The following is a 15,067-nucleotide window of genomic DNA, read 5'->3' as shown; positions in this document are numbered from 1 at the left end:
TTAAACATAGCCATAGCTGGTGACTGAAAGGCTAAAGATCTGCCAGCCTCTGCTCACAATGTCCCTTCCCCACCTGCCTAATTTCCCTTGCCCAGTCATACCATGTTTGTGTGTACTGACTTCACACTTCCACCATCGTATTTAATAAAACTCTGAAAATCCTCGGGCCTGTCTGAGCCAAAATATGTTTATGTTTTGGTTTTGACTGTAGCCTATGGAATTAGGCATAAGCTCATCATGAGGATTTTCATTAAAATATAAGAATTACTGATTACTTCATGATGCTTTTCTGCAAGAATGAGCTTATTAAGAATGATTCTGTAAGAATCACCTTATATTCTGCATGAGAGATAAATACACAAAACAAAAGCATTTTTCACCAATGAAAATAAAGCTAATTGATTTTTAGTCACTTCATAGGTATTCAATCTTCTTAACCATAGCAAACATTGACCGTTTTAAAAAATGTTACCTTCAGTATACAGTTTTAAATAAATACATATGTACTTCTTGATATAAAACAACGTATGGGTGGAAATGGAACTAAATGTAAATACAAAGTTTGGAAAATGGATTCTATATTCCTAAATATTCTCTAGGACATAAAATTCAGTGCTTACTAGCCAAAACTCATCTTGGATTAAATTAAAAGGTTACACTAACAGATCTGGATTTATAGTATCTATTTTAGTTTCTGAGAGCATGGGTCAAATTAATTCTTGCTGTAGCTGCAGTGCAATCAATAAAGTTACATCTGAAATAAATTTGGCTCCTCGGGTGGAAAAAGCAGCATGTAATGTTATTTAACACAATTAAAATATAAACAAATGTAACATGGGCAGAAAGTTCTGATGTATACTGAGAATTATCTGGCTCCCAGCATTGCAGAACATTTTCCAGGACGGCAAAGCTGAAACAAAGTCTCATGACCATTTCTGCAATTGTTCCAAACCTCCTGTGATGGAACGTGCCTGTGCACGATCTACTGAGCTATATTAAGCTCCCTTGAGACTGAACTATCATATAAGGTAATAAAGGGAAAACCATACAGCTACTCACCAATATTCATATACCAAAAATTAGCTGCAAAATCCTGGATTTTTGTCATCTATAAAGCAGTCATTTGCAAAAGTCACAAGCCAATTAACACAAACGCTTACCTTAGGCCCAGGAGCTCCAGGTAGACCAGATGAGCCTTCTGGTCCCATCAAACCCTATTTGTTTTTGAAAAAGGCAGAGATATTTCTGTAATAAACTAGAGGAATAATGGCTTCAGTATAGTGTATTAGTATTATTAGCATTATATTTCTATAGTGAAATAAATAAGACAAGAAATATAACATCTTTCATCATATTACTATACAGGCTGTAGCTCTGATACAGCACAGTGGATTATTTAGACCTTCTGTGGCCTAAGGAAGGGCTACTGTGCAATGGAAAAAAACATTCAGGAAAAAAGCACAGCGCTGTCATGACATACTCTTGAAAGAAAAAATTCTGCAACTCAAAACCCTGTCTGTGTGATCTAATCTTTAATATATCCTTAATATGTCCTTAGCTATAATTGAAAGTGATACAAGAGTTTCTTAGTTTCCATTTAGGGTTTCCAAAACCAGCAAAACTATACATGATATTTCATAATTCTCTTCCTTCTTTCTGACTGTGTGGCCCTCAAAGGTTGCCATGCCTTGACCCGTTTTGCAAAGTTTGTGGAGATTTATCAGGAGCAGTTAACTTTGGGGCCATACCTTTGCATCTTCTGCAGAATCTTCAGGATTGAACTGTTTATTCAAGAACTCAATAGCTTCTGCCATTTCAGATCATGACACTTCAGCACATGTACAAAGCCAGAGCATTGCCAAAACCATCCCTTGGACTCCTCTCATGGAAACGTGTCAATAAAGGCATGTTTAGTCCTCTTTGTTCCATACATAAACTAAGAGCTAAAAGGTGTTAAACCACCAAATGGCTGGCTTTCTTAATTTCTGTTTAAAGCTACTCTCAGGCATAGATTAGAAAAGAAATCTTTTTTTTTAAAATCATACTTTCCAAGAAGGAATTCCCATTTATAGCATTTTCCACATCTGGTGTTAATATGTCTTTCTCACCACTTCATCTCACTTCTCTTTGACTCTAGAATTGCATGCGTCAATAAAAACAATATATTATTATTGTTCCATTTGGACTTGCATATATACTCTGAAATATGATCTGCTACAGGACTGTACTTAAGACACAGCATAAAATAAAAGCATAATAATACAGAAAGTCAAACAATTAAATAAGGCCTGGAAATCTAACTTGTCAGAGATTAAGTTTTATCAATGATTCTAATTGATAGTATTTTCAAAAACTACTTTTATTATTGTTATTTAGTCTTTACTTTCATATAGATAAAAACAATCACCTTCTATTTACTACTAAATGCTAGGAACTATTCAGTTCAATGACATTATCTTAGACCTCCTTCAAAAGTTACATGTGATCGAAAATAAATTTATGTCTACAGTAATTTGTTACATAGATTGTAACTCACTTTTGCAAAAAAATTATTAACTTTCTTTGCTAAGACTAAAAGGATGGCTTTGTTTTTGCAAATACAAGAGAAAATTCAGAATACTTGGAACAAGAAGTAATTCTTTGTAGCCAGGATTTTCAGCATTTCATCAGTTTTCTGGTATTTCACCTGTGCTTTACTGTTAACCGAGGCAGCACAGATTAACTCAGGTTTCTTTTCTGCTGTGTTGTAAGAAAGTACTGGTCACTAAAACTTTCTATCAATAAACATAGCAACTTACTCTTTAGGCCACACACACAGGTCTGTGAATACATATAAATAGTATCAATCACAAGACTAAAACTTGAGTAACTTTGCTGCCAATTTTCCTCAGACTTTTCCAGTTCAGTCAATTGCACATGAAAATTCTTCTATTAAACTTCAATTTCTCTAAAACAACTAATAATATCATACATCAAATCAATGCCAACGCTTTCCTGAACTTTGAAGATTAGGTCTGCTTTTCTTACTTACATACAAAATCAGTCATCTTATCAAAGATGATGCAGTTAATCTACTGTAATCTATTATTTGGTAAATAAAGGTTTACTATACCCTATGCCATTTCTTTCATAATTTTGGAATAGAAATTACCAATTCCTTTCCAGCTGGAGTGAAGTTTCTGAGATCTGCTTCCACTCATATCCTAAGAGACAGTGTATTCCCATTAACCATTTGCTTACAGCCTACATTCAGCGTCAGCTTTGTTACAGCAAGTGTAAGGAAATATTAATTTGGTTTTGGAACCTAAGCTTGATTATATTAAGACTGTCTTAATTCACTTGCACATCAGGCCAGCAAAATAAGGTTTTATCAATTCTCATTTCACTATAAGGCTTAATTCAATTTGGCTTTTTTAAATCAAATTTCATGTTATATATTGACCTCCTTACTTCTGAAATACAGCTCTCTTCATTGTGTGATATTTTTTCCATTCCTTGAAGGCTACCTTCCTTTTCCAAAATCTACTGTGAAATTATTATTTTCTTCTCCTTAGATTCCTGTTCCGTACTTATTACTAGCATGTTAATCAGTAGAGAAAAGCAAGCACAAGTTTGGGGAGGGATAGTGGGAAAGGATGAGAAATGTGACTAGGAGATTTCTGGCTCCTTTCACATTGCCACCTCAGTGTAGCCCTGTGTTTCAAGTCATGTAACACGCTGTTGAGAGCGTACCTCCTACCAGCCCCACACTAGATCACTTTTAGTTTATGCCCACATCAGTCCTTGGATTACAGAAGTGGTTAAATGTTCATCACAAATGGTCCTCATTCATTTTATCTTATACAAACTGGAAATACTATGTGTCCAGAATAGTAGTGTGTTTGTTTGTTTGTTTTTTTAAATCAGATATGTATACCTATCCACACTGATCTGCAAACATCATATACTAGAGAAGGCAAATCAGAAAATACATGTAGTATAACCAAAGGTTAGGCATACATCTGCAGGAAAGGGCGAAATAAAACCCAGTTGTCCTGCATTCCTTTCTTGCACTTTAATTACTAGGCCATATTTAACATATTTCATTTAAAAAATTACAGGAAGATGACTACATGAAATCAGTACGCTGCAAGAAGAAAACTTTCAGATGCAACATAGGAAAAGCTTGAGAACATAATCTGAAAACCATGGCATGTAAAATTAAGAGAAGAGCATGTCCCAAATAAAAATAAAGAACAATTCCAGGACATAAAATGTAGCGTTAGTCCCCCAATTTCCAGAGCTGACACTATTTATGTGGCAGATAAATTAATAAATTACTGATGTTGGCAATGTAATAGGGATAGTTATTACTGAAGAACTTGTTACTGAAGAATTTTCCCAAGGTATTAATATAGACCATCCACAAGCTTTCCATCTGTTTTTTCTGGAACAAACATATTCAGTGTGACTAATACAAGGAAAATCCCACTGTCTTTTCTGGTTGAAATTCCCTAATGCCATATAATGCATTCAAATATTCCATGCATCAGTTTCGTATTTATTTTATCAGGTGACAAAAGATACATTAAATGAGTTGACAGGAAACATGAATAAATTATTTTCAAGTCTATCAAGAACCAGATGTTATTTATCTGAATAAAATTTGAAGAAAACATGGTAGGTGAGTTACTTGAATAAATACATACACTTTGGAATCCCACAATGCTTTATTATAGCTGTTGATACAGGCTTCCCTCCGGCATTTTGTTCAGCTTTGTCAGAAAGAAATGGAGAAAAAATGTCCCGTGATAGGCAATAAAAATGCTTAGAGGTACAGGTGAGAGAACAAATGTGCATGTGTTAACTAGGACTAGGGACATTTGAACTTCCAGTGCAGGCAATGTTTCTTCCAAATGTGATCTAAACAACTGCAATAACTGGTTCTCAAGGAAATTTATTCTTTCCAGAGAAGATCTTTACGTGGCTGAAAAAGTCCTTTAAGTTCATGAAAAGGAAATTAACCAGTGTACTCACTTTATACAAAAGGGCTTCTGACAGCTGTAATATAGTCGTAATGCCTGTGGTAGAGTCAGGGAAAGAAGAGCTGCTGGGTGGATGCAGGGTAGCTGTATATTGCACTGGAAATTATGAATCTATTGCGTGACAGAGTAGCCCAGAACTTATAAAACACAAAACTGGTTTCAATCTTTCTCTCCAACAAGGACTCCGTTGGTTTTAATTGATCTTATATTTTATTAAGGAACTGTGAGCATGGAAAAAGAGGTGAGCTCTTCAATATATTTACAGACATTCATATGCCTATATATAGTCTTTGTTATCTGGAAACCAGAGTCAAGTTTTTTTTAAACCTAGCATTATTCAGAGAGCAAGTTCAGGGCTCTCTCTTTGTCTGTGGTTATCTACAGAGATACAGGAGAAAGCACATACCACACCCTTAGTTCTTCTGAATTTTCTTTGATGAAAACCAATAAAACAAAGTGAGAAATTAAGAAATAGGAAAGAAGATTAGATTTGTGGACTGTACAACTCTGAGAAGTCTATTTACAGTTTAATAATGTTCTCAGCTTCTTCAAGCGATAGTCCGCATATCCATTTGGATTCCACATGACTAAGCAATACTCAGAACAATCAGAGCACCCTAAAGTAAAGATTTAAGAGTCCTTTGTGGAATCAATGATCTCAGCACCATTCTGACAAATGTACAATCGAAACCAAAAGACCACCTCAAAAACGGTGAGGTTTACTTGTGATAGGATAGATGTACATTACTGGATAGACATACAGCAAGCCTTGACTTACAGGGTGTGCGATGATTCCTCCCTTTAGAGGTCTGAACAACCTGACTGATTACAAATGAAGCTTAGCACCTGATTTAAGTGCAATTCAGACGCGAGATAAAATAGAAACTTGGGAGGGATCTGAAAATATATTCTGTCTGAAAAATAAAGTTAGAATGCTATTCAGCCTTAAGCATCTGAAGTTCATCCACCTTCTGACTGAAGAGAAAAGGCAACCTTCACAGAAAAATACAGAACAAACAGCCAGTGAAAAACAAGAAGTCTTCCCACAATGGACACAACATTCTATTAAATCAAAGACCCTCTCACCAAATAATCAACCAAATAATCCTATGTGAAATGACAAAATCCCAAGAAATTTGGGGGGGGGGGGGGGAAAATACATACTTTCAGGGAACGGGCTGTAGGAGTTACAGATGCTGAAAAGTCTTTAACTGAACTGATGCACATAATCAAAACTTCAGCACTAAGATATTATCACAAATAGCAAGGACAGAGGGAACTCAGATAAGCCTTAGGCCAAACACATGCTCTATTTAGCCAGGTAGGCATATATTGCTCTTATTACCAGAAGTAATGGGAGAAGAATAGGCTCTTTCTAGAAATAAAGAACCATCCAGCATATGTGTTGTAACTGGAGCATATAGCCTTCTCTAAATCCTTTGTTGTCAGGTCTGCTGGGTGTGAGAAGAGCATGGGACTCCTTATCACAAAGTTCAGAAAATCCACAAACCAAAACTGTCTTAGCTGGCCAGATGTAGGCAAAATCTGATAAACTGCATGCGACTTCATCTTTTGGGGAGCCTTACACAGCCATGAAAAAGGCATAAAGCATTATCTCTCTCTGTGACTTCAACTCCAAAAGTGTAGAACTCTAAAGGAAAGCAGACTATATTTCCAGTTGAAAGCAAAGGAGACAAAATTTTGGAAAAGCCCATTCATTAAAACAACATCAAGAGCAAATTTCCCACTCCTGATTCAATATTCTGAAGTGAATAAGAATGTCTGACATCATGTTCAAGACTCATATGTGACTCACGTATCTGACAAAACAATTACAATATCTTCCCAGAAAAGAAGAAAACCCCTTTCATTACTTTGCTTGAGGATGGAAACTATCATGTTTTCAGTCACTATTTGCTTAAAGCGAGCCCTTAACCTGTTTATGGGCTCCCCATAAACAAACTCCTCCTAGAGCTCTGAATTCCAATATGTCAATGTGTATTTTCTTTTTCTCTGGAGAAAAAAAAGACTCCTGGTTTTGGGTACCCTTTCTGTCTTAGGAGGGAAACATGAACCAGTAACAATCTGGACAGAGAAGTGCCATACCCTGAGGAATATTCCAGCCCTAGTATATAAAGGACCCTTAGGCTAGTAGTTATCTTCATACTCAGATGGTTAATTTGGCATGCAGCAACACATAGTTACACAAGACTGCATGTACCAAGATGGTCAGACATATGTGTTGCTAACCTCCACCCAAACAAGGATTCTCTTTAGAATGGGGAATGATGCAGCGGGATGTAAGGCCCAAATAATTTTGATATCAGGTCTGCCCTTATGTATTCTAGAAGACGGTAACCGTAACCAGGATTGTAGAGAGATTGGGCAAGAAAGGAAGAGGATCAAAAGGTCCACACTGAGATCCTTGGCATCCTCTTTCTTCAAGGTTCCTGTCACCCACTAAAATGAGGCACAAGCTGCCACAACGTGGGTAAACACCACTGGAGTCACTGAGACCAGAAAAGTAAGGTTGCTGAAACTATTATTCCTGTCCTGCAATGAAAGGTAGATAATGACAGTAAGATGGCCTTAGCAGTGTGACAGTAGGCATCCTGATGACCGAGAAATGGACATCAAACCCTTTTTAGAGAGCCACTGACTATCCTGTATTTGACCTTGCAGATAGATATAAGTATGGATCTATCATAGAATCATAGAATAGAATCATAGAATCATAGAATCGAATCATAGAATCATTAAGGTTGGAAAAGACCCTTAAGATCATCGAGTCCAACCGTTAACCTTGCACTGCCAAGTCCACCACTAAACCATGTCCCTAAGAACCACATCTACACGTCTTCTAAATACCTCCAGGAATGGGGACTCAACCACTCCCCTGGGCAGCCTGGTCCAATGCCTGACTACCCTTTTGGTGAAGAAGTTTGTAGAGAGCAATAAGGTCTCCCCTCAGCCTCCTCTTCTCCAAACTAAATAACCCCAGTTCCCTCAGCTGCTACTCATAAGACTTGTGCTCTAGACCCTTCACCAACTTTGTTGCCCTTCTCTGGACACACTCCAGCACCTTGATGTCCTTCTTGTAGTGAGGGGCCCAAAACTGAACACAGTATTCGAGGTGCGGCCTCACCAGTGCTGAGTCCAGGGGCACTATCACCTCCCTGGTCCTGCTGGCCACACTGTTTCTGATACAAGCCAGGATGCCATTGGCCTTCTTGGCCACCTGAGCACACTGCTGGCTCATGTTCAGGCAGCTGTCAACCAACAGCCCCAGGTCCTTTTCTGCCAGATAGCTCTCCAGCCACTGCTCCCCCAGCTTGTAGCATTGCATGGGGTTGTTGTGACCGAAGTGCAGGACGCAGGACTGAGCCTTGTTGAATCTTATACAGCTGGCCTCGGCCCAGCGATCCAGCCTGTGCAGGTCCCTCTGTATGGCCTTCCTACCCTCCAGCAGATTGACACTTCCAACCAACTTGGTGTCATCTGCAAACTTACTGAGGGTGCACTCAATCCCCTCATCCAGATCATCAATCAATATATTGAACAGGACTGGCCCCAACACTGAGCCCTGGGGAACACCACTCGTGACCGAGTGTGAACTTCTTAAGTTCAGAATGAGTCCTCTCCCTTTCTTCTACTTTTAACACAAAGTGGCATCTGAAATGCCTTTGTCTTTTGGAATGGATGAAATCCAGCCTGACAGCTGGATGTCAAGAGGAAGTTCACTACTGATGAACCATTTTCATAGTGAAAGACCTTGAAAAGAGATGGGGTAGATAAACTGAGAGACAGACAAGTTATGATACTGAACAATACAATCTCTTAACAATCGCCAAAATCCAAGAATCTATGGCAATGTTCTCTCACCTGTTGCCAAAATATCAATATGCTTAACATAACAGCAAGGGCAGCAGAGAGAACAGTTCACAGCTTTCATCCACAATTTCCATGCTTCAAAGATGCTGCCGGGCTGAAAACTTACATTTACCATAGCGTTGTCTTTTGCTGCTGATAGAAGGAATATTGTCACTTCTAGGCATAGCTTCCCTATTTAGGAATAAGATGGTCAGTGTCATTTGTACCTACAATGCAGATATCACTTTCTCAGCTTCTCAGTCTCTTCTTCCACTTCATGAATGCCATCTGCTTATTTCTAATGATTTTTCTGAAGCTCTGTCCAGAGCGTTTCCTTCTTGCTGCTATTCAAATCCCTCAGCTTTGTCCAGATAATTTCATTTACTATTTCCTTTTACCCTTCCATTTCAGACAGAATTAATTAGCAAGAGAATTACTGCTCTGAGATTAATTTTTGTAAAAAGTGTTTATATGTTAGTCTCTTATTTATCAAAGCAATGCTATCAAAGCATTTATAAGAATCTGATACTTCTCGGTTCAGATATTAGAAAACTATTCACTATTGTTATCAAAATCACAGACAGAGTTGGACTCGGTGATTATTTATCTTCAAATGCATTTTCCAAGCTAAAGAAATTAAGCAGTATCTTACAGTTTCCCATGTAATCATATTTATCCCAGTAGTAACACTACAGAAATGCTGAAATTTCCCAATTAAATATTTTCACTGAACTGCTTTCTTGGCTTCCTGAGAAACTGAAGTTGTATCTTGTATTTGGACTGGGCACAGACAAGCCTGTTACATGCACAATATATAGTGAATCTCAAGATGAGGCAACAAGGCAAGAAAAAAACAAGCAATCTTCTTCCCATCATTGTCATACATTAAAACATTTGCATATGCCAGTGAGCTACAAACCAATTAATGTTATCTAATTTTTTCCCTGACAAGTGTTACTAATTCTGTAGCCTGAATACAACTGCATAAAGTCTCTTATGCTACCACATATCTACATACACTAAGAATAAACAGTAAATTTCTTAAAAGGTTAAAACAGTTCAGTCATTTAGTGCCCTATTGTCCATAGAGATAGTAGCATGAGTCTTAATTCTGTACTTGATTCTCTACAGTATTTACTTCATTCAAGAAGTAATAGTCTACATTGATCTGCCTGAGGTCAAACATAGGGTGAAACACAGGTTCTTTAACTAAATAAAAAGTCATAGTGAACAGCTTATTTATGATGCTAAGCCATGTATCTCTCAGGAAAGTCAGAAGCATTTTAGTCAGCAAAGAAGATATCTCAAACACAAAATGAAAACTACAAAAAGACATGTTAACAGTGAGGACAATTAATAATGGAACCATGTAAACATTGCTGAACTTTTCAATAGAAAAGATAATAATTTTTGAAGGCAGCATATGTTCAACCAGTGATGAAGTTTCTACTAATTAAAGAAAGATCTCTAACCAGTTTTAAGCAGCTTTCCCTTTTGCCTTTAAAATTTCAGTTTTTTAAAGTTTATATATACTTGCACCAACTTTCAGAACAATTATTTACTACTGTGCTTTCTAAATGATTATAAAGAACATGGAAATCACCCTACTCAGACAGTAACAAAGATGTGGTAAGCTGGACTGTCCAAAAAGAATTAATTTTCCATTTCCTACATTCCAAAATTGAAATCTCTCTTTAAGCATTTTGGGAATTCAGTGATCTCAGCTATTCTCCCAGTCTTTGTCAAAAGAGCACTATCACAAAAGCATCCTGAAAGTCATCTTCAGAAATCCACTGTACACTATGACAATATTTAAGTTGGTCTTAACTTTCATAATGAATTTATTTGAGTACTTTCAAAGTTAATTCAAAGTTAATTAATTCAGAGAGTAAGTTCAGACTAATGTGTTTGCTGGATTTGTTTATCAAATGTGCAGTCAGGAAATCAATTTTAAAAAGAAATTTGAGTATATAATATTTTGGGGGGAATTCAGAGATTAGACTTAGTCTGACCATATTTGCCAATCTGAAAATGTTAGGTTGCTACTTTATTTGCCATTTCTTGTTTGTTTATTACAATTAGAGAATGACAGCATCAGAATTATTTGTTCATAATAACACCATTTTGCAAACTTACAGTATCCCCTGGTGACCCTTTTGCTCCTGGTTGACCCGGTGGTCCAATTTCACCCTATATTTTTTACATAAAGAGAAGAGTTCTGTGATTAATGTATGTATAGTTAACAAATTTGTTAAATATTCTTTAACTATGCAGATTTATTTAGTTAGGATAATTTCTCAAAGTATTATGTCATTAACTTTGGTACTTTTGAATTATTAATTCCTTCTGGAATAGTAGAAATAAAACCTCAAGAGAGATTTTCAAACATGCCACAAGGAATTTGGAGCATGTCTCCATTCATTTGCAGCACGATTTGATGTCCTAAATCCCCACCACGAAAACTCTCCTCTCAGCACAGTCTGAACTCTTGCTTTGGAATGGGTATATGCACAGGTCTTAACTCTGTTTTGAACTATTAATAATACCTTTTGTCCTTTTGCTCCTTGATTTCCAGGGATTCCAGGAATTCCCTGAGGGGGGAAAATAAAACCTTTTAAATATATGGAATAGTTTCTCCAGAAAATAATATATAACCCCCCCTCCCCACTCCATGTCCTCATAAATTTAATGTTTCCATATGATTGGGGTTCAAAATATGGGCAGGAAATTGAAAATTAAAAAAACACATAAGAGAAAAGAGCTTCAGCTGGAAACATGCAAACTATTTCATCTGGGGATACAATGAAACACTAATGTTGTTGCTTCCCAGTGCTTTCCTGCCAGGAGTCCATGTCAGCCACTGGGTAGGCTCAGATGCTCCCAGCTGCCCACCAAGGGCTGCGATGCTGTACTGAAAACCCTGACTGACACAGGGAAAGAAACCACTTTTCATTATCCATAGGATTTCCCACATAAGATAGAGCATATGTTCTTCCAGCAAAAGTCCTGGTCAAAAAGACCATGAGTACAACAAATCCTGTTTTCCTATCTAGAATACCGTGACTGTAACAGAACCCAAGAGATAGCTATAATTATATTTAATGTATGCTAGCTTCCACCTCCATAAATACTTGAAGATCTCTGTCATTTCCTTAGCACCACTGCTCATTTAGCTCTACCATATGTCTCACGGTTTTCTTATAGTGATCATTTAATTGAATATAATTCAGTTTTAAAACAAAACTCCATATATGCTTAAAACTGTAGTCTACATTCAGTTAATCTACTTTTTATAAAAATATTTTTTTAAACTATTCAAATTTATCAGACAGACACTGTTGTTACTTGTACCACCATTAATCTGCAGCAAGAATTTGGCTTACAGACTTTACCTTTTAATCTAATATTTAAATTAATATGCTGCAGTGAAAACGAGGACTGTTCTAGACACCACCAAAACAAATTCATTCTGTGGGAAAAAAAATTAACATGACTGTAACAACCACAAATAACCTGATAGCTTCCATATGGATTACATCTGTGCAACGCTGGCTTGGAAAAGACAGCTCCATTGTTTTGCAGTTTACACCCAGCTTCTAGTTAATAATGACCCCATCAAGCAGAAACAGTTCATTGGTCAATGGCACATGAGTTAACTATGACATCCTGAGCATTTTACAGGTCATCAAAATTCCAATGCACCTATCATTAAAAGAAGAGATCAAAGAATATAATAAAAAGAACCAGAAAACAACACCTCATTCTAAGACTTCTATTCACATTGTGTAGCATAAGTCTTCTTGCTAAACTTCTGTCCAAAACCATCTTAGATCTTTTGCACAAATAAAGAGATGGGAAATAGGACATATTTATCACCACATTTAGGAAATTCCAGACCCATCCATGAGTTCTCAGTATAATTATTTAACAGCTCATTTCTGTAGCTGTAAACTATAAACCTAAACTATAAATATCTGTACTGTAATATAAAACAGAATTTCATATATGCTGAAAAAACCTCCTACTAGGCAGCAACCTTCTCATACTGAAAGGATGTACCAAAGCTTTCCATGGTTACATTTCTATGTTATTTGCAGGGCTGAGAGAAGACGGTTCCACATAGTTATCCAACACAGTGAATGATTTACCATTATATAAGCATGCCTAAAAGAAGAAACACAATGTCCTGCTGAGCTGTGTTGAACTTTTTTAGCTAAAAGAAATTGCTGATACAAGACATCTACCTTTACATCAGTGGCAAAGAAGGATAAAACTCAAAGAACGACAATTGTAAAACTAAGTCATATTTCCTCCCCCCATTTTTTTTTCCTTCTGATTGACTCTGCACTACTGAAGTACATGGAACTTAGGCTCTTATTTCAGTGGGAGCTGGTCCAGACCCTTAAAATTCTCTTATGACTCATTGACATTCACTCAGCTAAGAATGAATCTATCACTTATGCTAATGTGAGTGATTCCCAGAGTACACATGGTGGAGATTTTCAGTTATTCTCCACATGTCAGTTGGCACGAAAGAAGGAGAATGAAGTGGCTAATTTGGTCATAAAGAATGAGTTTTTCCCATGAGAGTTATTTTTCTGTATAGCTTCCATGGTTCAGTAATTACAAAGACTAATTTCTGTATGATCAGCTACAGGATGCCTAAAAAATTAAATTTGGTTTCCTTCTCATTATCTATTCCCAATCTATTACTTCCTTTTACATGGATAATCTCTGGTTATGCCAATTAGAATTATTTGCAGTTTCCCAGGAGACAAGGTTAAAAAGTAGTTTAGATATCCCGAGTTTCATCCCTAACTTCTAGGTCAAAAGCCAAACCAAGCTTTGGAAACGCGTCTTGTTCCTAAACAGAGACTTCACATGCAGTAGAAATCCTCAGAATCTGAGCATTTTTTTGTCCACCATGAGTAATAAAGCACTTTTAATAGGAAGTTATGTTTAATAGGGTGACATAACACTAACTAAACTATCAAAGAAACCTCACTCTAATTACCAAAAAATGTATTCTTACTTTAAGGCATGAGGCAAAGCAACTAGTTTTACTCCATTTGTAAGATAAAAATGTAATTTTTATGAAGAGTATATTGTAACTGAAATTATCACAAACGCCTGTGTTTCATCAAAACTTAATATGAAACAGATTCATCATGCAATTTTTCTGCCACTAAGGGAAACACAATGTTTGGAACTACTACAAATGGGAAAACTGCCACCCACTGGGAGTAACAGAATCAATGCTACGGAATAATTTGTGATTCACTGGCCTAAGAAGAAAAATTGCCTTTGGGGATGTCCTTTGCAAAGCTATCAAGCAACATTTTGTTCACATGAAATAAGAAAAAGAGGCTGTAATTCTAGTTTTTCTTTTCTTTGTCTTTCCAGAAAACTTATTTTAAATGCTTTTTATTTATCATATATGCAGTTATAATACCAACAAAACATACAAGCATTACATTTCTAGCCAGAGTAGCTAAAAATCAAAGCATCTACTGCACTTCAGTGATTTCTGTCCTTATATGAGTTGAACCATCTTACATTTCTGATTCAGTTAATTTGTTCCCCTTCTTCTTTTACATCAAATTTCATGTAAGGTTTATTCAGTGTTTCTTCATATTTAACAATGAAGTTTACTGCAAGCCTTACCACTGCCTTAGTTCTTTCAGCATCACCAATCTGACTTTCTCAATTACCTTCATTTCATTCAAATGCCTTCCTCCTTTCTCTGAAATTTTCCCTTAAATGTGAAGTCTTCCCTTAACTCATAAAAGCCTGTAATATTATTCATTATCTTAGCCTTACTTAGCAAGTGCTATAATCACTTGAAATTGAAAGCTAGCAAGATAGCCTAGTAAACCTAATTCCTTGGTTTAAAAACATGTCTATTCTAAAGATTCTCAGCTGCAGTTTTATCACATACTGCTGAGTTTGCGTCTAAAAACTAATGTGATCATGTATCAGTCTGGCAGTTAACCAAGTTTTCTATTTATTGAGACACTGCTGTCTTTACCCTTTATTCAGCCTCCTTTGCCTGTTTAAACGTTTATCCTCCACCTTGTGTTACCTATGTGCACCTAGAAGCCTGTCAGCTTTCTAAGCTCTTGTTACAGACCTAGGGAGGCTTTGCAGGGTACCCCCAGGACCTAAAGTGACAC

The 15,067-nt window shown here is 36.6% G+C and overlaps 1 protein-coding gene across 1 annotated transcript in view; it reads right to left on the bottom strand.

The window, feature by feature from the left end:
* COL21A1 (collagen type XXI alpha 1 chain) overlaps positions 1-15,067 on the bottom strand; it is a 118,902-nt gene that overhangs the window by 17,353 nt on the left and 86,482 nt on the right. The window contains exons 18-20 of the mRNA XM_087775182.1: positions 11,441-11,485; positions 11,031-11,084; positions 1,161-1,214 (exon numbers count right to left, since the gene is read on the bottom strand). Coding sequence (XP_087631308.1) covers positions 1,161-1,214; positions 11,031-11,084; positions 11,441-11,485 — 153 coding nt within the window. The remainder of the gene's footprint in view (positions 1-1,160; positions 1,215-11,030; positions 11,085-11,440; positions 11,486-15,067) is intronic.

The sequence above is a fragment of the Nipponia nippon genome, unplaced genomic scaffold, assembly GCF_047370975.1.
Source record: "Nipponia nippon isolate SJK-2023a ecotype South Korea unplaced genomic scaffold, ASM4737097v1 scaffold_4, whole genome shotgun sequence".
NCBI classification, from domain to species: domain Eukaryota; kingdom Metazoa; phylum Chordata; class Aves; order Pelecaniformes; family Threskiornithidae; genus Nipponia; species Nipponia nippon.
Note: the sequence above shows the minus strand (reverse complement) of the source record. Positions and strands in the feature narration are given on the sequence as shown.